Genomic DNA, 27,171 nt, shown 5'->3' with positions numbered 1-27,171 from the left:
ATGAGCTCTTGAAGCTTATTTTTGTGTTTTTGTGAATGTGAATATTTCACGTTTAAGATGTTACCACCCTGCTGCTCACCTCTGTCCTCTGCCAGAGGCACCTCCCCAAAGTGCACACACCAGAGGAACACCCCACACAGCACTGGAGCTCTCTGGTCTGCATTAGTTTGGCCATCAGAGGAGAGGTGGGATGAGTACAAAAGGGAAGGGGGATGTGTAGACAAGTGTTGTGTCCTACTGACCTGGTTCATAGCCAGTAAATTGCTTTGGGAATGGAATCCCACTTTCAGCTGCTGCAGGGATTTCCTTGGGGAGCTTGTTAAAACCTTGAGAATAATCATTGTGGGTCCAGAAACCGTAACTCTCCTTTTCCTTCTCCCTTCCAGCTCGCTGCATTAGAGAGGCAAGTGTTCGACTTCCTGGGATACCAGTGGGCCCCTATCCTGGCCAACTTCCTCCACATCATCATCGTTATCCTGGGCCTGTTTGGCACCATCCAGTACAGACCTCGCTACATTGTGGTGGTGAGTGACACTCTTTTGTTCCAAGCATTGGGAGCCTTTCACAGCCTCTGCTCTGGGGGGACATGGCAGGTGATGAGGAACTGAGTAAAGCCCTTGGGAAATCAGGCACAAGCCCTGCAAACTATTTTAGCAGAAGGTGCCTGGCTGTGCTTAGGAACACAATGTTCAGTTGTGCTGTGCTTATGCCAAACTTGAAAGATTTTAGATAATTATCGCTGGTGCTAAAGTAACACCCAGACACTGCACAGCAGAGAGGGAGAGTGAGGTGCTGGACAAATGCCTGTCAGAAGGTCTTCCATCTCTCCAAGCTCCTGCCCCTGTGTCTCTTTCAGGCAATAGATCATCTGCATATGGAAAACAAAACAGAGGAAATAAAAACTATTGCAGTGCTGACTCGGGGCATTCAACTGCCCCCAGCTAGAGCTCATATATGTACACTAATTCCAGTGACTTCCTAATGTTTATTGCTTCTCTCTCTCCAACCTCATTCCCTTCCAGTATGCCATCTGGACTGCAATTTGGGTCACCTGGAACATCTTCATCATCTGCTTTTACTTAGAAGTGGGAGGTCTCTCAAAGGTGAGTGGGAATTGGATGGGTGAGTTCCCAGCTTTTGCAGTGGAGGGGATGGGGCTTAGTGGAGAGGGGAGGGGAAGGGCAGGGACTGTCTGGGAGCAGGTCCTAATCCTGCCCACTTGCCTGTGGAGGGGGTTGCTTTATGAGGGGATGGAGGAGTACTGCTTTTTTATGGAAAAATGAGGAGCCAATGCTGATTTCTGGAGCTCTTTGCTGGTCAGTGCAGGTGGTGGCTGGAATAAACCTTCCCCTCATGGCAGGTAGAGTGTATTTGCTTTCCAGAGTTGGGAACAAGAGCCATCCTCAGGGAAGAGCAGCTTTGAGGGCTAATTCCCAACCATAATGCAGAGGTGGCTGAAGAGGGCTATGAGCTAACTAGGTTATAGCTGATCCTTTTGTGATCTGACACCAGCTTGGCAAGAAAGTGTCTGATGGAGGGGAAGGCCCTTATGCAGCATTGGGTGTGTTCTCTCTGCCAGTCTGTCCCAGAGAAGAGCTGGGCTGAGCTGGACCAAGGACTTTGCTGGAACTCCATACCTGACCAGCTTTTGATATTTTTGTGCCTCCCAGTCCTGCTGGAGACTTAGTGCACTTCAGCTGCAGGGATAAGTACCTGATTGTTGCCACACCAGGCAAAATATTTCCTATTGTACCTTTTGGGAGAGGCTCTTCTCTCTGCTGAACAGAGAAATCCCTTCCCAGAGGGGTGCTGGGGAGGCTGGCACATCTCTTTGGGATGTGGCTTCCCTGCCTTGATTTTTCCTTCTTAAATACAATGGTAGTTACTCGTGGCTGTTGGCCAGGGTGTTGTGAGTTAATACGTGAAGCTCTTTGAAGACTAGATTAGCTGAGCATTGCTGTCTGCTTGATGAGGGGTGAGTCAGAAATAATAAAAATGGGAGGCAGGTCCTAAATTAAGCCTGGGCTGTGAGCAATGAATTAAGAAGTGTTGCTCTAGCACAGTAGACTGAGAGTCATTGTAGGATATGGGTTCGTTTCAGAGCACTCTACATCTGGCCTAAATTCCCAGGTCATACATTGAAGTTGCAATCATAATTGGAACTGCCCTGTGGTTTTTATCAGGTCGACAGCAAGTCAGGACTGACAGCACAAATCTTTTGCAGATAAGAAAATGTAGCTTCCTAATTTCTCAGTTCATCTTTATTTCCCCTCTCAATTATCCCCAGAAACTTTGAGGGAGTTCTTGATTGCTCATGATCTGAAATCTCCGCCTGAGATGATCTCAATGTTGGCTGCGACGAACTAAAAAAAAGAATTTTATGTAACTATTGAAATGCTCCCTTCTGTGGAGGATATATTGGCTTGGTAAACTGCACTGGGAGCTTCTCTGACAGCCACTGTTTGCTTCCAGCCAGCTGGTTACTCGTGTTTGCTAATCCCAACCTGCCCTGCACCACGTCGGGCTGCTGTTCTGCAATTCAAACAGCACAAACTCCTCTTTCTCCCCTACAGAGCAGCTTCACCTGGTAACCTTGCTCTGTGCTGGGGCTCATTTTAGCCAAGCCAGCACACAGAGAGGCTTTATTTAGCCTACAGGATGACACTTGTGACTGGGGACTTTTTTTATAGAATTGGGCTGCAGTGTCAGTTGTTACTGACTCGGTGGATTTCCCTCTAGGGCTGCACTGAGAAATTAGTTAATTTAGTGGCAAGTAGCAAAACCAACAGAGTATTTGTGCTTGTTTGGCAGTAAAATACTTGACAGCCTTGCCTCTGTTCTTAATGAGTTGCTTTCACTTAAAAAAGCTGTTTTGTAAGAAAAACTCAGGATGCTGCTTTCTGTCCTCCTTCTCCCCCTTAACTGAAGTAATTTGGGTCTTTGTAGTGGCAAAACAAATCCTCACTTCCACAAGAGACCAAAAGATGCTTCTGAAGCAGGAATTGAGGTTTCTGTAGGACAGTGGTGCTTTGTAGGCTGGCCCAGGAGTGGTGTTGCTCTGCTGCTGCATCTCTGGAAACCTGATCCAAAGCCAGCTAGCATCTTATTGATCTCAGTCTTGGGATCAGACCCCAGATCTGGGCTTGGATGCAGTGTTGCAAGGAGCAGGTTCCTCTGTGGGCCCTCAGGGCCCTTGGGAGGAAGCTGCTCCTGATAAGAAGTCAAGCACAAAGCTCATCATTAGCCTGGCAGTAAGCAGGGAAATTGCAAATATTGGAAAAAGAGCTTTGGTGGAGTGAGACTGATGGAGCTGGTCTGATAAACACTAACTCATTAACTACTAGACTAAGCATGAATACACTGGGGAGTGTTTCAGACAGGGTTGTGCTCCCGTACAAGTGCCTTAAGGGACTGATAGCTCTGAGGAAGATCTTCAGGGTGCTGTTTCCTCTGTGATTACTGATGAGCCTGGGGGAGTGGGAGTAGCTCCTGCCAGCCCTGTGCTCACCCCGCTGTGCTCCTGACAAGGGCAGCCTGCCAGGGCGGGCTCTGTCAGCAGCTCATTGATAATGACAGAATGCAGAAAGGGCAGGGAGATGGGAAGAATGGAGTTTGTTAACTTTGGTGGCTGGTAATGACAGACCCACTGCAACTGAGACAGGTGATAACTCAGGTGGGGTGAGAACGGGGAGAAAGGGTACAAGTGCTTCTGATGTAAAAAGTTCAGAAAAAGCCCAGAGAACTGAAGAGATGAGGAAATAGTTATGTGCACTTATTGCAAATTAAAATCACTAGTTGCACTATCCCTAGTTTTTTATGGAAAAGGAAAGTACTTTTTCCTGCTCTGTGAATCTATTCCATACTTTTTGGAAGAGCTAAACTGGCCTGATTTCTGTCTTTCTATCTTGTCTTTTTTTTTTCTTGCAGTCTTTTCTTAGCAGAAATAAGAGTATGAAATATGGCACAGCAGAACTTCATTAGGTGGCCAGACACAAGTGGATCAGCACAAGTGTCTAAGGAAGCACTTTCCTTGGTGCTGCAAGGGCCTCCCTAAGCATGTAGCCTGTGCCAGCTTTCCTGTAAGTGCTTTGCCAATGAGCAGGCGAGTGATAGAGCAATCTGGATTTGAAGGGATGCTCCTCAGCACTGACAGTGAGGTGGTGATGTGTCTCTGAGCAGCTTTTGGCAGCACTGCCTTGCTGACTTGCTCTGCCCCTGCCTCTGAGCACACTTGCAGCATGTGGGGGAAATGCAGCATCTCCAAGTGCTGTCACTCTGCTCTGTGGTGGGGCTAACAGCTGAATATCCAGATTGCTGTTCCTCCTCCTGTGGTCTGCTCCTGTTCCATCTCCCTCTCTTCTCTTTGTCCATCTGGCCATTTGATTTGGTGAATTGCTGGGAGATAGCTCTGAAGTTTCTGGGCTGTGCTTGAAATAATACCTCAAGCTTCTTCCTGTCTACCCGAGCGTGAAACACATCCCTCCTGCAACCCCTCAGTCTGAGTTAATTATTAAAATCCTGCTGTTAAGACATATGAGCATCTGTCTGTCCAGCTGCCATGCTGACTGACTCTTCATCATGTACTTGAGAAATGTTCAGAGAGGTTTGAGGAACTGGTGTTGTGTATTTCAATGTATTCCTTTCTATTTTCCCTCTGGAGTTGCTCATCTTGACTCTTGATTGTTAATTTATTTTTTTGTCCTTCCTTTATATTCTCTCTAGTCTACACAGTGCTTTGATCTGAATCCAGAGCTGTGGTGGTCTAAATCTCCTCTTGAAGTGGAAGCAGCCCTTATTAGTCAAATGGGAGTTATTTGTATTCCAGAGAATCTGGACAGCATCTTGGAATGACTTTGTACCTGGGGAAAATACTGTGAGGAGGGTGGATAAATGCATCTGTACTTACAACTGTCTCTCAACTCCCTCTAAATTTAAAACCTTGAAGCCTGGGATTTGGCCTTTAAATGCTGTGACATTGTCAACAAGCCTCCTGAGAGACACTAGAAGTGCTTCTCTGTGTCTCAGGGTGATACAGCTACTTGGCACACAGGACTGAAAGATGAACATCATATTTCCTATTCTAATAAGAAATGTTTTCATCTAAAAAAGGTTTTAAAAATGATTCTGCTGTCAAGCTCTGGGGCTCCCATGCGAGGTTCAGTTTGTTCCAGAGCTGTTATAGTGCTGTCTTGCCTGATAATTAAGGAAATTTGGGGGAGGCGGTTCAGAAGGCTGTTAACAACAAGAAATAAAACCATCTCTGATGGTGTCCCTTAGCAAATAATTTCAGAACAGCTTTCAGAAAGCTATTTTAGAAAAGAAATGCATCTGGCTCTGTGGGTGTTAGAGGTAGGTGTGAGTTTCCCGTGGGACACAGTGGGGTGAGACTGGGAGCGGAAAATAGACTCTGCAAAATGTAGGTACTGCTGTTTTAGTGCTGCTTTAGTGCTGTTGTCTTCCTTCTCACTCTGATGGCAAACGGATGGCAGCCAGGTGCTACAACAGTTCAGAGTGAGCTGTGATTTTTTTGGCTGGCCTTCAGCATGCTCCCGAGAAGGAGCTTGTGTCACTCTTGGCTCATATTTCTCTCCAGGCTGAAGGTTAAAGAGGCAGCGATAGCTCTGGAAAGAAGAGAGGGGGAGTGCAGTCACACACAGATCCCTCTCTGCAGCAGGGCTTGCTCACTGCTGGGACTGATTAACCTCTTCCAACCCACAAGCACTTCTGGGAGTATTTCGTTGTGTTTAGATCCCAAGTGCGTTGCAGAAAGGTTTTGGGAAACAGCTGTTCCCTGGACTTTCTTACAACTGGTTCTTTTCTCCTGATTTTAGTGTGCTGTTCTATTCCATAGTTTCGCTTCTCTCCAGCCACCTTCTCACAAATGAAGCTGGCAAACCACAGGAGACATCCTGGGATTGTTTTCCTGGTCTCCCAGCAAGCACTGAGCGACTGGAGGTCAATTAAGGGATTTTCCTGAGTGCTTTTTTATTGTGCCCCATCACGCAGGTACCTTCCCAGGGCATCCAGCCAGGGACACAAGGAAAGGAACAGCACTGCTTTGCATGTTGAGACCCTCTTGTTCGTGCTGCCCTCCTGCCCTGCTGTGCTCCAGACAGATGCTGGTTCAGAAAGGTGTCTCTGAACACAAAGACATCCATGATCCCAGTGTGCAATCAGTATTCATTTTACATCTGTGAGATGGATGGCTCATGAGTGCGAGTCATTGTGGTGCCTTTAGAATCCAAATGTGCTCAGTTTTTCCAATCTGTTCTTCACTGATGTATAATTTTTAATTTTTTTTTTTTTTTTGGACAGAGCTGGAGTGTGATTGGAGGCAAAAAGAAGCCAGTGCTGGTTAGGACCTCCTGTTCCTCCACCTGCCAACCTCCAGCCACACCTGTTCTGCTTTTTCAGGCTTAATTCACAAGCAAGTTCAGCTTCTGCAGCAGAGTTAAGCCAGAGCCAAATCTGGCTGACAAAAGGGAGATTCTAGAAGGAAAGCAGCCTGTTTCTTACTTTGCCAAACACACATCAATGCCTCTGTAAGGAGCAGAGAAGGCATTGAGGGGTCTGTCTGCATCAGCGAGGCAGAAGGTTTGGGAAGGCACCATCTGTGAGCTGGGAGAGGGAAGCCCTGGAGACTGAGGTTAAGAGTAGATCCTGTGGTGCCCTAGGGAACAGCTTTGGTTCTGTGCTAACTGGGGGAAGCCCTGGGCAAAGAAACAGGAATTTAGTCTTTTTTTTTTTTTTTTTTTTTTTTGTATGAGGAAAGTGACTCTTTCCTCCCCCAACCAAAGTGGTGAGTGATTTGTGAGAGGGAGAAGAGCCCAGCAGCTTGGAGGGCTGGCTGTCTCCAGGAGGAAAAGCTCCATGTGTCTCAGGACATGTAAACTTGGGAGAAAAAGAACAAGCTTTGCAGAAAAGATGTGATTTGGTGGAAATGAGATATCTGTGGGCCACTGAAGAGTGAAGCCCAGCAGAGGGAGCAAGCCAAAGGTGTCTGCCAAAATTGTGAGAAGCTGGAAGAGAAAACTGTCTCTAGAAGTGGAGCTAACGCAGCACCTTGCACTGTAACTGCATTACCCTGCAACTGTCAATCCCAAAATTATTCCCCATAGCCTTCAAAATGCAGACAGCTCCCTCTGAACTCCCAGCTGTTAATGGAGTTTTCCCCATTGTCTTTGCTGCTCAGGCTGCTTTTGCACTGTGCCACACTCCATCTCCGTGCCCTCCTCCATCTCCTGTAAAGCACATGCCATCTGCTGTGGTGATTATGTCAGGAGCTTTGGCAGCTGCCTTCTCACTTAATTGTCCACATTTCTTAACATGTGCTTCCTGCAGCATATTTTAATAACGGCTCTGCAGGCTGGGTTTGAGTCTCTGTGGTGGGTGGAGGGAACCCCCACCATGTGCAGAGCGGGGCAGTTGGTTTCTGTTCACAGGTTATCTGGCTGGAATTTGGAGTTCTGCCCTTGCAGCTCGAGTTTGTCCCTGGAGATGCTTCCCTGTGTCCATGTTTGTATCTTCTGGGCTCCTGTGTTGGCTGTGGAGACAAGCCCTCTCTCAGGAGGGTCATTTGGAGCAGGAGCTTGGATAAGCTGCTGTGACACTGTTTTTTCCTCTTGACTCTGAGGGGAGCTGGCACAGAGGAGCTGCCACAGGTTTCCCATGCTGGGAAGTGTGAATACCCCAAGCTCTGACTGCTGGGAGCCACTGCTTCCCTCCAGAGACTGTGTAGGACCCTGGCACGAGGAGTGTGAAGTAGGTTATGAATAGGTACTAAAACGTTTAGTAATGGATAGGTAGGGTATGTAAGTCCAGCACCTATCTCTACTCTGCAGAGACACAGATTAAAAAATTGTAATGAAGACAATCTATCCTTTAGAATAAAACTTCCAACCTGTTGCCTTGTTTTGTGGTCAAGAGGGGTTGTTGATTCTGCATCAAACTGACCTGAGGGGGCTGCTGGGGCACCCAGCACTCGTCACTCATCTGCAAAGGGATGCAGCTGCTCTGTTCAGCCACTCCTGAGTTTGTCTTTACTCCCTACAGGGCTTTGCCATGTCCTGTAAGCTCAAAAATTCCAATCTGGGTATTCTTTTCTCAAGTGTGAGGGAAGTGTGGTCATTTTTAAGTGAGCATCTGGCTGCACATCAAACCCCTGCACCACTTGAGTGGTATTTCACTCTGTAACCTCCTCAACGGCCTGGTTGAAGGTATTTAACAAGCAAAGACAAGAACAGCAAAACAAAAAGCCTCTCGGGGTAGGGAGGATAAGGAATTGCTGGGGAGGTGTTTACAAGAAGCTGCAATCAGCACCCTGAGGTCAGCTTGGCTGGGCAGTCTGACCTGGGGCTGACAGAAAGTGCAGAAAAAACAGATCTGAAGAGTGTGGAAGGAAGTCAGAAATGGTACAGGAGCTTGTCAGGTGTGTTAAAAGCTAAGAACAGAGGAAGGTCTGTTGTGTTTTGAAACTCACTTTGGGGTTATGGAGTTCATATTTTTCAGTTCCCTGTGGTGACTCCTGTGCTGAGGAGAGCATGTCCACAGCACATGGTTCTGGGACAGGACACTTTGTGCTGCCTTGTTTACCTTTTTCTTCTATATTTTCGAAGTTAATCTCCCAAGCCCAAAGGCTGAGGATTTTTTTCTGGGTGCAGGAACCACTAGCAAAATGTTCTTGGGTCTGCAGTCTAGAAAGTGTCATTCTAATTTGGAAGCTGCTCATGCCTGCTTCCAAACTATGCTATGGGATAGTCAAATAGGTTTGTTGGAGTGCTGTAAGGCTGCCTCAGAAATGGTTTAGAAGAAGCCTGCCTGTGAAATATGTTTAGATTAGATAATAGGAAAAAATTCTTCCCTGTCAGAGTGATGAGGCCCTGGCACAGGTTGCCCAGGGAAGCTGTGGCTGCTCCATCCCTGGAAGTGCTCAAGGCCAGGTTGGATGGGGCTTGGAGCAACCTGAGACAGTGGTCAGTGTCCCTTTCCATGGCAGAGGGGGTGGAACCAGATGATCTTTAAGGTCCCTTCCAACCCAAAATCATTCCATGAGGGAATATAAAGCCAATGTACTTTGATCTGTGCTGCCATTTCCTGAGAGTGGGGATCTCAGAAACTTTAGGTTTTCCATTTATTTACTATGACCTCCATCTGACAGCCTGTCTGACACTCTTAGAGTCAACAGGGATCTCTTTGCAACTTTTCCCTCCAGGACAGCGAACTCCTGACGTTCAACATCTCCCGGCACCAATCGTGGTGGAGTGAAAATGGCCCTGGCTGTGTAAGGAAGGAGGCTTCAATGTCTGGCATCAAGGGGCTGGATAACCATTCCTACATCTCTGTCATAGGCTGTGCCCTGGAGTACAGGTACATCGAGGTCATGCACAGCTCCTTCCAGATCCTGATTGCGGTGAGTACATCACTGAGGGGTAGCATTTGTTGAGGAGATGCTGCTTGGTTTTGTTTTTTCCCAGGCACAGAGGTTGGCCCATAGTTTCCACCACATTTTGTATCATCTGATTGAAAAGGCCTCTGTAAATGCATTTTGTCTGATTGTTCTCCTGTTCTCTCTTTTGAAAATTGTTGCTTGAAAGAATTGGAACTGGATACCAGCAACCTAATGCCTGAAGTAATGCATCCATCCAACCACACAATAACAAATCATTCTGTACCCTGTTGGGGGGGGTGGAAATTCATGTTTTAACAAGGACAGAGACCCTTCTGGAGAGGGGTAAAGAGACAAGAGTTTTGATAGGATGAGAGGAAATGTCCTTAAGTTGCACCCAGGGAGGTTTAGTTTAGATTTTGGGGACAATTTCTTCACAGAAGTGGTTGTAAAGCACTGGAACAGACTGCCCAGGGAAGGGGTGGAGTCACCATCCCTGGAAGTGTACAGAGAATGTGTGGATATGGCACCTGAGGACATAGTTTAGTGATGAGCGTGGTGGTGATGCTGGGTTGATGATTGGACTTGATCTTAAAGGTCTCTTCCAACCTTAGTACTTCCATGATTCTGTGAAGGATTGCTCTCATTCCCCGTGACTTAGTGATGGGTGCCAGAGCACATAGATGGACATTTGTTGTGAAGAATTAAAAGAGAAAAGATCCTCGTCTTCAGAAAATGAAAAAAAAAAAAATTTAGGGAAGCAGTAAGCAGCATATTTCCCTTTTGCTGACACCCAGGATATATGCACTAAATGTTCTCATCCACTCTTTCCTCATCAGTCTTCCACAGGCTTTTTAAAGTACTCTGCAGCAGTGCAATGTCCTTAATGTTCACTGTTAATTATTTCTCACTTGTCTGTGAAATTAACTGAAACAAAATGTCTGTTTTCCCCCTCACTTTGTGGGTGCTCTTGCATTTTGTAGCTGCATTAGAGTCAGCAGCCCACATCTCTAATCTGCTTTGGGTTGTTACTTTGGGGTTAATGGCTCTAAGTGCAGATGTGGAATGGTTAAACATTCACATTTTGGCTTCCAGTTTTGGCTTAAAAAAGAGAAGTATCTTGCCCTGTTTAAATATTAAAGGACAACAAATAGTGATTTTCCAAGTTTCTGGATTGCCAAGTACTTCTCTGCACGTTTTTGGTCCTACTTTCCATTGTTCTGATCCTGCATTTCCTATTAGCTGGGATGATCTGTGTGACCCAGTGAACTGCAGGGAGGGGGGAAGACTCAGCCCCCTTTCTTGCCATGTCACAGAGAAGAGGCAGATGGAGAAGCTCCTGTTTCCTGAGTTGGATGGACTCCCTGGCGTGTGCTGGCTGTTAATATTCCGTTAGTTCTCCTTCAGGGAAAATGATCTGCATGAAGCTGTCTGAGCTGCTTCCACACACGTGTGTGAGAAAGGCAGAGCTGTGCATCCAGGAGAATAGAGCCTGTTGTCTTTTAGAAAGGGCTGTTGGCTGGAACAGGATTGGTGGTGCTGAACAGGTGCTGAGCCCGAGTTTGGTGAAACAACTGACAGATTTGGAAGTCAGAACATCCCTTTTTAAAGCACAAAAGTTTGTTACTGTTCACATCCTTCCTGAACTCCTGAGCTGGCACAGCCTCTGTGCCCTGGGCTAGAGGTTGAGCCAACAAACAGTCCTGAGTTTGCTTGGAGCAGATCTTTGTTTTTTGGCAGCTTACTGACTTAGGCACGTGGCCTTGGGCTAAGTGGTCACACTGATATATAGAACTCTGTCTCTGGCAGTTGTTTTCCCTTTGCTTCTTCCCAAAGGCACGTGACAATATTCTCTGTGCATCTGCAAAACAACACTAAGGGGCCAGATGGGGAGACAGGAGGGAAATATAAGATAAAATAGGATTTAGGAAAATATTTTCTCTCTCCTTCTCCCTCAGATCTAGGGCGAAATGGGTTTTTGAATCCTAAACTCTGGAAATGAGGCTAAAATACTTGTAGGCAAGAAACCCATATGGGCTGAGCTATGCAGGGAACTAAGTTTCTACTTGTTCTGAAATAAAAGGAGAGTATTGAAGCCCCAGGCCTGTAACTGCTGCTGGCTCTGGAATGCTCATATAATTTTGTCATGCAGTGGGAGAAATAGAGCTTTTCCCCTCTGCTTTGAGGTCAGGCAGAAAGCAAATCTTCTCGCTTTCTCCCTCAGACCTTGCCTGAAAGCAGTCAGCCAGTTCTCTCCCTTTTTACTCTCTGAGGGTCAAACTCTTTGATCCCTGCCAGTATCTTTTTCTGTTCTCTTTATCTCACTTTGAGGCAGGTTTTATTACAGGCAGCTGTCCCCGGGGCTCTGGCAGGTACAGTGCTGCAGACAGGCAGATCGATGGTACAAAAACACGACCAGGAACTTGAAGGCTCAGGGGATGCAGCAAGAGACATGACCTAGTTCCCTCCTTGTCTGAGACCAGAATAGCCAGTTCCCTGTTAAGAAGGGCAAGGGACAGACAAAACTGTGTTTTCTGTAGTTTGTTTTTGCTTTGCCTAATGGTTTTTAGAAGTTGTGAAGGTGTGGTTGTGTGCTCGGCTTTGTTTGGTTTTTATCCCAGATATAGCACTGTGAAATCCATGGCCTTTAGCTATGCAGCACCCAGCTGTGGGTATTTTGGTTGTTTTCTGGAAGAACCAATTCCTTGAGACTACTGCACAGTGTTGTGTATGTGGGGCAAGGCTCACCAAATTCAATCTTCCACACCAAAGGAGAGGGAAAGCAAACCTGAACCCATATGGTGAGCACAGTGTTGGCTGTCATCTTGACTCCTGCTGATGTATCATCCTGCTCCTGGGCATACATTTGAGGATACATAAGGTCTCAGTCTGCTTTTGCTCAGAGCTTGTCTGTACTCCTTGAAGGCAAAAGCAATCCCTTTAATCTGGAATGCCATCAAACTTGGGCATATTAGTCACCACATACGATACAAGTAGCTGTAGGGCCCAACATGAAAATCTTTCTCAATGCTTTAGCATGAAATACATCGGAAGAATAAGCTTATTGTGACATCTAAAAGTCTGCACTGGTATAGAAATGAACTGTAAAACTAATCCTGCCAGCCCAGTTAGGGAATGGAACAGCAACTGCCTTGTTAAGGAAAGAAATCTGCTTTGTTTTTTGTCCTAGCAAGGATTCATCTTGCCTCTCCCCAGCTTGCCAGCCAGCAGGGAGAGGAGCGATTCCCAGTTCTGAAATACCTGGTGTAGCTCTGGGCTGTCCATATGGTAGTTCTGGGAGTGGGGAGGGTTAGACTTTTCCCGAGGCTTCATTGAATTCAGTAGAAATTGGAAGTGTCTCACTGCCTGCCTGTCTGCTGTTTTCAGTCAGACTGACAGGTTGGAAGGTTCCCAGGAAGGCAGCAATGCAAACCTTGACAGCAGATGTTATGTGAGAACCAAGGCACAAGAGATGCTTTGCTCTTGGCAGAAGGTAGATTTTCAGTGGCTGTATTGCATCCAAGGAGTAAAGAAGGTCAGGGAATCAAAGGATTTTGATTGCCTCCCTTTGGCTATCTGGCCACAATAGCCCTTTCACAAGCTGGATTTTTGCTTTCTCATAGCAGAGATCTCTTCATTTCCCCCTCTTGCACTGATGAGAGTGTACACACTTCATTAGCTCTGATTAGAAGTGAAACCTAGAATGCATCTACCCTGAAGGAGGAGACTCTGCACCTACTCTATGTGGTGAAAAAAGCAACAGCAAGTTTGTCTATTGAGAGAAGAGTGGGAGAGTCCAGACTCTTCACTAGGACAGAAGTAGACTAAGATCTTACACAAGCAACAGTAACACCTCCTAAAATTTGCCTTCCCATCCTTCGTGTATTTTGCACACTTGCAGCCAGCTGGTCCCTTTCCTGTAGCTCTTGCTCTAATTCAGTCTTTCTGGCTCCAGCACCTCAGTTCGATGCTGCTGTTTTAGGAATCGCTGTGGATAAGTTAACTTCAGAGGGCTGAGGGGCAGAGGGATGTTCAGACATATGTTTTCCTCATTCCCTTTGGGCACACTTGTCTCTTCCTGTCTTTCCTGCTCTGTTTATTTGCCTGCAGAGTGCTCGGGATGCCCCAGCTCCATCCTCTTTTGTTCGGCAGCATGTGCATTCCCAGGCTGTCTGACGGGCTGACGGAACACACCTGCCTACAACATGTGTTCCTAATAAAAAGGCTTAATTGGATACTTGTGCAGCTTGGAGAAAGCTGGTACTGAACAGGCAGAACAAGCAGAGAAACAGCAGCAGAGGCTAAAGCCCTAGAACATTCTTTGGGGAATTAGAGCAGTAGCTTAGTGTCATTTTACATCTTCCACCTCCCCTGCATAATTTGCAAAGATCTAAGAATTATTTTTGTTTTCCTAAGATAGTAGAGATTAAGGCCCTCTTTTTGCATTGAAATCAGCAACCAAGATGTGCAAGGGTGGGATTCCAAATTCTTGGCCTCCGTGAGGCTTTCTACTCTATGTTAATTGCTCAGAACCTGAGTGATGTCTGGGGGCTTGATACATCTTCATCAGGGACTCAGTAAAAAAAGAACTGTTGGTGTCTCCTGGAGTCTGCTCATCCCAAACCCTAGCAGACTCTGCCAGTGGAAAGGACTGGACAGTATGAATGGCATTTCTGCTCTGTAGCTATATTTCATTCATAATTCATTCTGAAGGACTTAGAGATTCCTGTGAGTTCAGTTAATCCCTGAGATGGTATATTTAATTACAGTTTGGGTCAGCCCATAGAAAAACGCAGCTCATGTTTTGTTGTACATCTGTTTGCCACTGAAACTCTCCTGTTCTGGCCAGATCACAAGACTAAAACAACTTCTTTGAATAAGAAGTACCATTAAATAAACAGGGTTTTTTATTGGTGAAATTCATATAAAGCAGGAATGGACTATAAAGTCAATAAAAAGTAGATTTTAAGCACTAAGCAGGTAATTTCGAAACAAAGGGAGGAGATGGAAGAAATAAAAAAAGAAAACCCTCCACTCCAACGGAGCTGGAATTAGAGACTTAGGGAAGTTCACTTCATTCACTGTTTTTTGTTTGATTGGTTTGTTGTTATGAATGCAAAAAGTCACCTTAGTCATAAAAGGAAAAATGTATGGGGTGAGTGGAATGATGGTTGAGGGTTATGAGGCATTAATTTCTGTGCAAAACAAACTTCCCAAGTCACTCCTATCACTTGGTGCTTCTGAACCGTGAAAAATGCTCGGAGGTTTATCAGGTTTGCTGTGACAGTGCAGCTGATAATCGCTCACACACTCTGCCCATAAACTGGGCAGGTAAATCATTTTCATTGTTAATTCTATCAGGAGTTTCCTGACACGGGTATCACATAAGATTTGTGTCTACATGTTATAGAGTATAATAATAGTGAATGGATTTCGGGCTGCCACTTTACACGGCTGTTAACCCAAAAGTTCCTACTCTGAGGCAAGATGGGAAATCTGGGGAGGGAGAAGACTGTCCTAGAGTTCCCTTAGAATCAGGGTAGACGTCCAAGATGCATCTTTCCTGCTTTTCTGTGTGTATGTAAATCGCATGGTTTGATGTTATGTGAAAGGCTGGATCTCCAACCCATGAAAATGCCAGAGTGAGTGCAGAGGGTGTGTGTGACCACACTCCTAATTTGTTGCTTGGGCAAATGCATTTATGCTGGAGACCAGAGTGAGCAGAAGGGTGGGTGGACGTTTCACGGAATGCTGGGATGTGCAGAAAGCACTCTCTTTTTTCCAAGAGCGTCTCTCGGTGCTAGCGAGGTCAGGTCCCCCCGCCCAGGGGCGAGCGCTCACTGCGGCTTTCCCGGGGCTCCCGGGAGCGGCCTCGGGGCTTCAGCACCACGGCCAGAGCCCGGCCCGGGCTCCGAGTCCTGGAATCCTTTGGGTTGGGAAAGCCCTCCAAGATCATCAAGTCCACCTGTTCCCCCAGCACTACCAAGCCCAACCACTAAACCATGTCCCCAAGTGCCACATCCACCTGTCTTTTACATCTCTCCAGGGGTGGTGACTCCAGCACTGCCCTGGGCAGCTGTGCCAGGGCTGGACAACCCTTTCAGAGAAGAAATACTCCCTGATGTTCAGTCTAAACCTCCCATGGCACAACTTGTCTGCTTGTTACTTGGGAGCAGAGCCTGACCCCCATCCAGCTCCACCCTCCTGTCAGGGCGTTGCTGAGAGCAAGAAGGTCCCCCTTGAGCCTTCTTTTCTGCAGGCTGAGCCCCCCAGATCCCTCAGCTGCTCCTCATCAGGCCTGTGCTCCAGACCCTTTCTCAGCTTTGTTGCTCTGTCCTACCCCAAAACTACCGCAAACTTAAAACCTGGAGTGTTTTTGTTTGGTTTTTTTTTTCCTTATGTTAGCACAGTATAGGCAATAGGAGAGCAAAAAAGTCTCTGATTAATCTGATTGTTTTGTTCAGCTTTGTCTGCCTTTAGAAAGCAATGCTTCCACTCAGAGGCAATTCTTAAAGTCAGCAGGTACAATTAGACTGGCCATTGCACGTGGTCTTGTGGTTAGCATCACACCCAGAGGATTTATTTTACCCTGTCAATCGTTGAAACTTAGCCTGAAGCAGCCCTGGTTTCAGAAATGCACAGCAGGGGAATGAGGGAGTCCCCAGAGCTACCCCTCCTCCACAGAGGTACTGGGATGTGCTTCCATAAGGCTCACCCAAGAGGACAGGAGTGAGCTGGCTCGTCTTTCATATGATTATAGAAAAATGTAAAGGAAAAACGGGGTTTAGTGATGCTACAAAAACATTCCAATTCCTTTCCAACAAGGCGTGTTTTGTCAGGGAGAGCTGGAAAAACCCCGAATGTTGTATAACTCCCCAGTAGAAATCTCATTATCTTGCCTTTTGTTTTCTGGTGTGATGTATTTTTCTGTCATATTAAAAATGAATGGACTCTACTTTTCAAGCCCTACCATGCATCATTCTGTCTCCCCTTGGAGTGAGTCACTGTGTGTTACAGGCTGACTCTTGCTCGAAAGAATTGAGTTCACAGTGGAAAACAATTATGCCTCACAATAACTTTACTAACACAGTTACTGTCAACCAAGATCTCTCTAAGTGGGGTGTTATGTAAAGATGTAAAATGAAGGATGGAGAGGATATTTGATTAACAGGAAAAAGGCAAAGCAAAATAAGACCCTTCTGGATCTAGAATGCTTAACTCTCGTAGTACCAGGAGTTTGTTTCTCTGTTTAGGCTGAGTAACAACTTGCTACTGAGGCTGAATGAGGTAGTTCTGATGTGTTAGAGCTTCTACAAACTACCAGCTGAGCTACTAAAGATTTCAGTGTCTCTGAATATTTCTGCCACTACATCACCATTTTTAGGGTTAACTACCTTCTCATCTGCACAAAAACTACTCACATCTGATTGGTAGCTCCTGCACCGAATTAATTTCTCTTCCCTTGCATGCCCCATATGACAGGAATGCAGAGCTGACGAGTTCTTGTCCCTGGACCTCCTAGTAAAACCTACCCCTGTGTGTCTCCTGTGTGTAGCCATCTGTCTAAAATGTTACACAAGGCCCTCTCCTGCATCCCCATCACTTCTCACAGAGAGTTTCAGTTTCAACAAAGCCAACCCACATTCTTGCCAATCACTCACACAACTGCATGCTGCTACTCTGAAGGTGAGGGTGAGCCTTGCAAGTTTTTATTTTCAAGCTTTGATTGTGCTCCATTAGCATCTTCCCTGACACCTACACCTGCACCTCCTGCCTACAGCAAATAAGACTTGGCTCCACCATCACAGTAATGCTGCCAAGAGGAGTGTAAATACTGGCTGTTGAAGTGCTGCTGAGCTGGTTTTGACCGGGCTCACACGACTGATTTTAAAATTATTTATTCTCTCTGTTTTCCAGCTGGTGGGCTTTGTCTACGCCTGTTACGTTGTTAGTGTTTTTACAGAAGAAGAAGACAGCTGTAAGTATTTATCAGCAGATCCCTTGGCAAAAGGTTATAGTGATTTTTATTTCTCTCTCAGATGTTTGTCTGTCAGGACTGAGTTGCTATCAGATTTCTTTCCATCTCTGCCTCTATGGGATGTGGCACTACCTGCCTCTCAAGGATCAGCTGGTTTTACTGTGAGGGGTTTTTTCCCCCCCATGCCATTATGTGTTAGATGCTGTAATTCTGCTACACTTCCACCATAAAAGAGCTTGGTTTTGACTTCTCAGCTGGATTAAGCTTTAGAGAAACTGGGCAGCTGCTTCTGTTCTCAAGCTTGTATAGCCTAAGAATAATGCTACTGAAATATTACTGCTGCGATTAAGAGCACCTACGACAATTCATCCCAGTAGGTGACCTGCTGAGTCTCATGTGCCACAAGCTGAGGATGAAGGAGAACATGAGATTTCTTGCCAAGGACCAATCTGACCACTTAATTTAAGAGCAGAGGAAGTACTGTACTTGAATTACAAGGAGGAGGGAGGAGCCAACCCCCTCGTGTTTGGCGCACAAATCTCTTCAGTGACGTGCCGTCACTGGACGTGTGTCAGCAAAGACTCCAGGGCATTGCCTGGGTCTGTGGGATCTGTGCACGTATCCATAACCTGACCTTGGATTACTTTGCCCTTCTAAAACCCAAAACGTTGAGACCAATAATTTTTACCAACAGGAGAATGGATGCAGAGAGTTAAAATAGACGTGGAGTTTGATTTCTTTGGCAATGTGCTGGGCCTAAGCCAGTTCACTCCAGCAAAGGGTCTGATCCACAGGCTTTGCATCCAAATATCAATTCTTTAAGACATTGATTAGGTTTGTGCAAGCAGCTTTGTTGTTTTAAAGAGCAGCTGGCATGGATGAGAGCTGAAAAACAACAACTGAATATTTGAAAGTGTGTGAAGAATGTGTTTTCATAGGAGTGAGAGGAGATGCGTTACTTATCTGACTTGTCCTCATGTTTTTTTTCTTCCTTCCTGTGTGGCTGAACTCATTCTAGTGGCTTTATTGATCATTTTGTTTAGAGCTTGGCAGTGCACTTAGAGAAGGTGCTACATTATAGTAATATTTTTTAAATTACCCTATAGCTCTTCTATTAGCTAAACAGCTTCAGTTTTGAGCCCCTGCTGAATATTGTAAAGCAGTAACTTGACAGAGCTCATTTTTATAGTAGGGATCCGTTAGGAGAAGCAACCACATGGAAGGAAGCTTTATCTAGAAACACAGAGCTGTTAATTTCAGGAGACATATTTTTTTTTTTCCACTAACAAATTCACTTTCCCTCCCAGTTTCCCAGCTTGGAGTTAAAATGCCAGCTTGAATAATTAACAATGACAAACCATCAATATTTCACACTCGCAGGGGTAGATCCTTCCAGTGACCTGAATAAATTTGAGCTGCGTTTTAATTTTCTCTTCCATTTGTGGTTTCCTTTAAATGTTGCTTTGATATGCAGCATGAAGTAATTATAAGTGCTGAGGCACATTAATCAGGAAGCTCCTGCTAACGTGATTTTCATGAGAAAACACAGCAGTAGGGATCTACTAATGCTGATTTGTGGGCAGGAATATTTTAGATGTGCTAATGCACTGTAATATATTGCAACAATGAACCACTCTTAAGATTTTTTTTTTAAGTGACTTGGATTTTGAGTGCACTCAACCATTATCCCATAGATGCTCAGATGATAGGACATGTGTTTGTTCAAGGTACTAGTTACTCAACTGCAGTTCTTTAAGGTTTCCTAATTTAGACATTCCACAACTGATGTAATAAAGTCTCTGTTTTTTAAAGGTGCAGCCTTTTTTTTGATTTTAAGATACTCAAATGTTTTCAAAATTGGCTGAGGAAAGGTCAAGTCTCACTGGAACTATTTGGGAATTATCCCCACAATTAACTTAGAACCTCTACAGATTTCACCCATTACCTGACAGTTGTTCCAAACTCACAGTGTCAGCATGAAGCTCTCCATCAAGATGGAATTTCTCAGAATCTCTTGCCCTTAGGTTTCTATATATATTTTTAAGAGGTTTTTTTTCGCATTCAGTATATTAGTAACTATTTTTTTCTGTTGTTTGATCACTGAAAAATACCAAAACTCTTCAGCTAAAATTTAAAATAATAGTGCCACCTTCAGGTACGAAAAGTAAACAGGCACTTATATAGTTAATAAGACTTTCCAGTCATTTTTAGATGGCACTTGGACAGAATGGCTTTCACACTTCCAAACGAAATGCACTAACTTGGCACCAAAAAGTGGTCTAAGCTGACTCTGTTTTAAAGGGTTTTGCAAGGCCTGCAAGGTCAGTCACAAATCACACCACATCACACCCCTCCTGCCCTGGCTGTGCTGGCCAGCTCAGTGATACAGGCTTGGCTTAATGTCAGGGGAACTGAGACAGGCTTGGAAAATGCTTCTCTGGTTACTAAGGGAATTGTCACTTAAAACTCTCCCTGCTGAGTTACGCTGCCCTTCTGTGAACAGTGGAGAAGGGAAGCTTTGTTCCTATTTGTACACAATTAAAAGAAATTGAGTTGGCAGAGGGGACATGAAAAATATCAGAGCTGAGGATAATGAGGTGCTTGCAGTTTTCCAAAGCTGCTGTTGTCTTGCAGGAAAGACAAGTGGGGCAAGAAAATTCCCACTTCACTCTATAGCCTTCAAGGGGATTGCTGTGCTGCCAACTTCTCCCTGGCATTCACTCAGGAGCCGTTCCCCAGCTTCCTCCCTTGGGCACAGTGTGGAATGGCCGAGCCTTTGTAGGCTCATTCTCATGTGAAGTCACAGCGTGCTGGCAATATCCAAGGAGGGGGTTTTTTTGGAGTCTTTTGTTAGCTCTGCTATAAGTCTTTTGTTGGCTGAATCTCCTCTTTGGCACATTTGCCCATCCCAGCAGATCCCAGGAATCCATACCTGAAAAATCATTTTTCTGTTCTGTCACTAATTTTTGTGTTATGCCATGACATGCACATTTCCTTTCTCTCATTTCCTTTCAACTTTCTGGCCATGTTTGTTTGTTTATTTGAGTTTTGATTTTTTTTCAGTTGATTTCATTGGTGGATTTGATCCATTTCCTCTCTACCATGTCAATGAAAAACCCACCAACCTTTTGTTCAAGCAGACATACCTGTAAGTATCACCTCCAGTGCTAAAGAGGCTGTGCTGAGTGTCTCTTGGTTTGGTGGCTCAAGGGTACCACAGGTTTGGGTTTTTTTCCTCCTTGCAGGTTGATTTCTCCAACAGGCTTTTCAGGCATGGAAGGAAGGAAAGAATGGACACCAGAAGGGGTGAAGCAGCCCCTGCTGAGCCCCAGGGTGAAGTTGGAGTTGCTGTGCTTGCCTTATGGCAGTGCTGTTGGATAGGAAACAGTGGGGCCAGCTATAGGATATTATTGTAAACAAACTACTGGATGCCTTTTCCTTGAAGAAAGCAAAGGGAGGTTTTTTTCAGCCATGATTGGTTCCCATTGCTTGGGGGAAGAAGGGTCAGCCACAGCACTAGCAGAACATGATCCTCACTGTCAAGGTTAAATTGTGGTCTGTCAGGCAAAGCTTCAATGAAACATTTGTACTGGGGTAAAATTTATACAACATCAAGTTATTTAAGCTGTATTTAGCTCTGTGGACAGTCATAACTGAGCTGTGACCTACACATCTGTGTCATTTGAACCACAGCCCTGTCTGTGTCATCCTCCAATAATCCTCTCACAGTAACACCACAAAATTTGACTTTGTTTTGGGAACAGGGTCTCCCTGTCCCTGCTTGTACTTCCAGGGATCCTGGAGGGTACAAAGGTGAATTAAATTTAAGTGAGCTTTAGATGGTTTGTATTCAGGATGGCACAGGTTTGCTCTTAAAGAGTTTTTTTTTTTAATTTATTTATTTATTTTAAATTCTGTTGCCTACAAGAACTGAGGCATCCATGTGTGGGGCAGCCCAAGAGTTCAGCTGAGAGCACAGCTCTCAGCAGAAAGGGGAGTTCTCCACAGCAGCATCTCTCATACCAGTAATAAAGATCCATTGTTGAATTCCCCTTTCTGCCCTCTAATAATCCCTTCCACTGCTGAAGGCACAAGATCACAATTTCACTCTGTCCACTTAAAAGCTAGTTCTTAATAAGCTTCTGAAACATAAAGGCCAGTATTGTCTGCTTAAAACAGCAAGGAGATGTGATTTTTTCATATTCTTTAAATTGATCTGTAAGAGGCAGTTCAACACGTAGAGGTTTTTTTGAAGCAGCTGCTAAGAGAGGTTGTTTTGGGGAATAATGTTAGAGAGTAACAAAAGGAAGGATGTGAGAAGGAAGGAGAAGACTGGGAGCAAGGGAAGAAAAACTCCCCCCAAATAGATTGGTAGATGTGCCCCTCTAATTTCACAAGAACTTACTGCCCACTTTGTCACTGCAGCACAAGATCAGGAGAACAACTAATTTTTGCAAAGCAGTTGAATTCCCTGTAACTTTGGGGGTTCTATACTGTTATTACAAGGGATGCTACAGGAGATTAAATATTGATTTCTCTCTCATTTTGTCACAGTGGGGTGGAATTTTTCATAGTCTGCAGAAGCTGTGGAGCCTTAAGCAGCTCCCTGATTTACTCCTTTGATGCAGCAGCCTGCTGAAGGAACATCACACACTTTTACAGTGCTGGGCTTGGGCTGTTTTTTTCTTCAAATGACCAATTCTGCTTGTGAAAGGGGCGATCGCTTATAAACGAAGTTTTCTATGTGGGGAGACTAGAATACAGACAGAACTTCAAAATGTAAGACTTCCTGCCAGGGCCTCAGTAAGATGGGAAGCTGAAGTACACAGATAATTTTGCTGTTCCTCACTCCCATTCTTCAGCCCATCACTTCTCTGCTGATGGCTTCTGCCACCACACAAGAATATTTCTTTCTGGCTAACAGCACGTGAAAACAGCTGCTGAGCAGTAGATAAAGTGACCCTCTATAAATTTCACAGCAGCCACCAAACAGCAATTTCTGCTTATTTATTTCAGCCTTGCTATTGCCTTTCTTCCACATGTACGAGTGGGAGTGAGAGGAGGAAGGGATTATTGATTCTCAACTAATGATACCATGGAGTGTTGCAGTCTGGGGCACTGAGTGCCAGATGCCCTGGTCCTGCTGTGAAAATCCTTTAGTGATGGCTTGAAGGCATTTTTTTTTTTATATCCTGTTCAAGAAGATGCAAAACAACAAATACATCCAACTTCTTTGAAGCGTAAATTTATAGAAGAGCTAAGGATCTGGAACATGGGCTTTCTGGTTTTAACTCCTTTTTGTTAATGGAAATGCTGAACAAAACCAAATATATTCCACACAACTACTGACTTGGAGCTGACTACAGCCATGAACTTTTATTTCAGGATGGCATCACTCCCTTGTCCTGGTAATGCACTTGCTGGGCTGACACAACTCTCTAACAGGATCACTTTCCTTGCTTCCCTAATGGAATTATCCTATTCACTCCAGTTTTATCCTTTTCTGATAAGATCACACTCTTTCCTCTCAATGTGCCCTTTTTCCCTTGTCCTGGCTTGCATTTTTCCCTAATCTCTCTTCTTCATCTCTCCAAATTTATGAGTTTTCAGAGATCCAAGGCCCCACAGAACACTGACATGACCTGGACTGATAAGCACAGTTTATACCCAAGACTAACTCTCACAATCTCTGTATTGAACACACAGCCCAAGTTAGAAAACTTTTAAATATGCTGCCACAGATACTAAAGGGAAAGTGCAGTGTTCCTTGGCAGCCTAATTCAGTGGTTATCAGCTGCTAAATTCAGTATTCAAACTGTACACTCCATTTCTGGCCCTCAGCTTCCATCCACTGCTCTGCAAGAAGTTCTTAAATACCTTTGCCTCCTACTAGGAGGAAAAAACATCCCTCCAAAACCTTTTACTGATAATAGGTACTTCCAGACCACAATCCAGTTATCTCCCAGCTTCATCATAGTGATATACTGCCTTCCTTGACCTCAGTTGCAAATCTTCAGTTAGTGGAAAACCTGACAAATTATCAAGTCAGCTGTTATTTTTCTCTATTAAAAAAAGCCAACAGCAACAAAAATCAACCATCATTTTGTACTATTGCTTAAAATGGCAACATTTAAGTGTGCTTTATCTTAATTTGTACCTCCAACACTTACACAGCAAAAAATGGTTGTCTAAAAATACAGTTATTTCTATTTAGGTTCCACAACTGTTTCTGCTCTACATTTCATTGACTCCAGGGGAGTTTTGCTGGGATAGTTACTATTTCAAGTCACAACCTTAAGTAAAAGAAGCTCAAATTATCATGGAAAAATTGCTCTGGAAGTTTTACTGTGTAACAGAAATACCCTTAATCTCACTGCTGATTACCAATTAAGGGACTACACTAATTATTTAATAATAATATATCAGGAATCTCGATAGAAGACACGTTAAAGTCTTCAGTGCCTGAGTGTCTGTGTCAAAGTTCTTAGCCAAAGGATAATAAATCACTTACTGAAAGTCAAAGTTACTCTCCTGAGGCCAAAAGAGTTTTCAGGAAGGAAAGGCTGAGCCCTTTCCCCTCCTTTAGCTAAAGCCCAAGTTCAGGCTGGTGCTGGCACCACTGTCTCCCCTTGGGCTGCACAGCTCAGGCCCTCAGCTCCAGGTTTTGTTCCTGTTCACTTGTAGTCACAGAACTCTCATCATTTGAGGCAAAGAAGCATTTTTGCACCGATAACTGTGGACATTTCCCACTAAAGCTCTTATCTCCAAGCACCCTGCACTACCTGCCAAGGCAGGAGGAGGCCCAGAGCATCCTGATCATTTGTCAGCACTTCCCTCCTGCTGCATCCATTTAGTCTCTTGACATCATTCTCCGAATTTGTTTTGGAAAGCATTGCTGTGCAATCTCAATTATAAAGCAGAATAGCCTCAAAGCACGATTTTGTACACAGTTTAGTGCTAAAGCAAGAACCTGCTGGGTGACAGGAGGTAGCCTCTATTTATTTAAAAGGTACAAGGATGAGCAATAGATCTTCCTGCCTTTTAAGACTGTATTTATAAGGCCAAGCAGCGAATTGCACAGTTGTGAAGCTCCAGCCTGTAACACTCACTGTGATCTGGCACCCCAAGTGCTACATCACATTAATGGTTTGAGAGCCTTAATTTTAATTGTGTGGCCAGATTTCACTGACTTGCCTTTCCTCAGATCTTCCAGTGGAAAGGGCCATATGGTTGGAGAGGGTGTGACTTCTATCAGATGGAGAGCTCAGTATTGACAGGGCAGCAACAGGGGGTATTGGTTAATTGAGTGATCTAAGGCTCCAGTTGGCAATTGCTCACATTAATACTCCCTAATCAATCTTTTGTGGTGCAGTGGCTGCTGGCCATGGGCACGAAGCAGCTGTGAGTATGAGCACTAAAGGACTAGACCCCAGACAAGTCATCCCTTACTGGCTGAAAGGGGGTTCTTCAATAGATCAACTGATAGTTGATCTAACTAATAACATTAATTAAGGATGACCAGAATACTTTACAAAGGAAACTTTTACTTAAACAGGGAAAAAAAAAATCCCACTTTGTTTTGAGGAGAGAAAAAACCCCACAAAACAAAATGCTTCTGCTTCTCTTTCTAGGTAGACTTTTCCCCAAACAAACAGTTTGCTGAATATCAACATGAATTTGCAAACTCTTTTCATCAACCTGAAGCTGCATGTGTAAGAGGTGATGTTTCAGCCAAAAACATTCACTCACCTTTACTGCTGGCTCCAAAAGTAGATCTGCTTATACTGCTGCATCTACACAAAAAGCACATCACCGCAATTTCAAGCAGCTACTTTATTCTAGAGTTGACCCTTAGCTTTTTAAATTCCTAACCAAGTTCTGTACAGCTCCAAATGCTGAGGGACCCATAGATCTAACACTTTGGCTGTTTTATCTGTTCCTTAGCCTAACTGCAGCATATTCAGGTCTGACATGTGCGTAGTGTCCTTGCCAGGCTTGAAGACTACTTAACCACATTACTTCTGAGCTGTCAATCCTATTCCTCATCTGTAATAAGTCATACTTAAAAGCCCAGAACAGGAAAAAAAAACTGTCCTAATTCTTTCCCCACCATTTCTGTTCTCATAAGTAAGCAATTGAGTACTTGCTCCACACTGATGTCCCACATTCACCCTTTTTTCCCCCCCTTACAGGCCTGCGTAAGTGAAGAGGAGGAGCCAGAGGACGGATAAACCTTGCACTCCACCACCAAAGGTGCTGCAGGAAACAGCCCCCTGTGGCCTGGATCTTTGGCAGAGGAAATGCAGGATGGTGAACTCCATTCCATGTTTTTGTTCCTTGTCTTCTTTCCAAACGCAGTGAATGTACAGCAAAGAATGGCCACACAGTTGGTTTGTAATTCTCCAAGTGCCCTGATGAACCTTTCCTACCATAGTCTGCTGGTACTAGCCAAGAAATGACACAGGCCTAGAGACCTCTGGCAGAACAAGTTCACCAAGAGCCTCTCTCAAGAGATGCACTTGAAGTCGAAGCTGCTTCCTTGTGGCCTTGGATCCATAAAGAAGGAAGCACGGCCCTGGGACATTTCATATGTTCTGTAGTTAGTGTCTTCTCCTTTCCCTTATTCTGAAAAGAGCCTAAATCCCCTAACACAACTTCATCTCCTCCCTGCCTGTATAGGACTTGGTGGGGGCTCTTTACATTTGAGTTACTTAGGCTTTTTTGGGTTTTAAATTATAGTTGAGAATTCTTCCCTTCTTCCTCCCTGCCCATCCAGGACTCCCTTCCTCATCCTCTGTAGACTTGGCAATAAGCATTTGTCCTGGATTTCAGTGTCATGTGATCTAACTCCTATAATGCTGAACAGCTAAAAACTACTACAAGCACCAAATCTTTACTCAGCACTGAGCTTTGCCCCATTTCAACATGCCAAGCCATTCTCAGAGCAGCTGCAGCTTGCTCTGGGTTTGCCCAGCTACATTAAATTAACACTGGTGTAGCCACATACACAGCTGAATCCCCCTGCAGGACACTGAAAAAGGCCTAGTTCTTCATGGATCACAGGTGGGTTTGTCCCTGCCTTCTCCATCGAGCAGCCACACTTATTCCAGGCACAAGCCTGGCAACATTCCCATGGAAGATGTGTTTGTTTTTTTTTTTTTTTTGTGACAGGTTTTTTGAGGGGAGGGAAAGGGCTGAAGGGGGAATGTAAGTGTAATTAAGTTGCATTAATGAGCTGCAGCAATTAATAAAAAAAAAAAAAACAACAACAACAAAACCAATGTCAGTGATGTCAGCTTTGTCTCCCAGCACACTGAGTATCCAGAAGAGAAAGAGCACTTGGCCAGCCAGCTGTGGGATTCTATGTTGTGGCTGGTACCTTCCAAGTGCTGTTGTAATTTGTTATTGTTTTACCTAATCTGTTTGGGATTACTTGGCAGTTTTTGAAAAATGTTTTTCAGAAGAGTCAGACCGGAAGCCATGCTAGGGAGAAGTGTGAAGGAAGAATGAAAACAAATAAAAACATTAAGTGCTAAATCAAAGACAGAATGATGCACCTTTTTTTGTCCCATTTCAAAGAACCCAGGAAGCAAAGTTTTCTTCTATAAACCCAAATGTATAAGCACCAAGAGAGCATTTCTTTGGTTCAGTGAGGCTTCTATTCCAGATACCCACTGCAAATTAACATCCTGAGTTGTGGTTGGGTGCAGCTGCAAGTAAAAATGTTGTTTTCTGTATAATTTCCCCCCCTTCTTTTATCCACTGAAAGCCACAGCTTCTGACTGAGCAAGACAGACAACTGGTTTGA

At 44.7% G+C, this 27,171-nt stretch overlaps 1 protein-coding gene across 3 annotated transcripts in view; it reads left to right on the top strand.

Annotated features, from left to right (window-relative positions):
• Positions 1-26,905, top strand: part of NKAIN4 (sodium/potassium transporting ATPase interacting 4) — a 52,244-nt gene extending 25,339 nt beyond the window's left edge. The window contains exons 2-8 of one of the 3 annotated variants that reach the window (XR_007907104.1): positions 387-524; positions 1,023-1,103; positions 9,212-9,409; positions 17,303-17,363; positions 20,427-20,511; positions 24,995-25,082; positions 25,556-26,905. Coding sequence is in view for 2 of the 3 variants with exons in the window: in XM_051803150.1 (XP_051659110.1) it covers positions 387-524; positions 1,023-1,103; positions 9,212-9,409; positions 17,303-17,363; positions 20,427-20,511; positions 25,556-25,565 (573 nt within the window). In the remaining variant the exon portion in view is untranslated. The remainder of the gene's footprint in view (positions 1-386; positions 525-1,022; positions 1,104-9,211; positions 9,410-17,302; positions 17,364-20,426; positions 20,512-24,994; positions 25,083-25,555) is intronic. The other 2 variants (XM_051803150.1, XM_051803151.1) reach the window with 2 other exon arrangements.
• The last annotated feature ends 266 nt before the right edge of the window (positions 26,906-27,171 follow it).

The sequence above is a fragment of the Manacus candei genome, unplaced genomic scaffold (genome assembly GCF_025592945.1).
Source record: "Manacus candei isolate 608988 ecotype Guabito, Panama unplaced genomic scaffold, ASM2559294v1 h1tg000057l, whole genome shotgun sequence".
Classification (NCBI taxonomy): domain Eukaryota; kingdom Metazoa; phylum Chordata; class Aves; order Passeriformes; family Pipridae; genus Manacus; species Manacus candei.
Note: the sequence above shows the minus strand (reverse complement) of the source record. Positions and strands in the feature narration are given on the sequence as shown.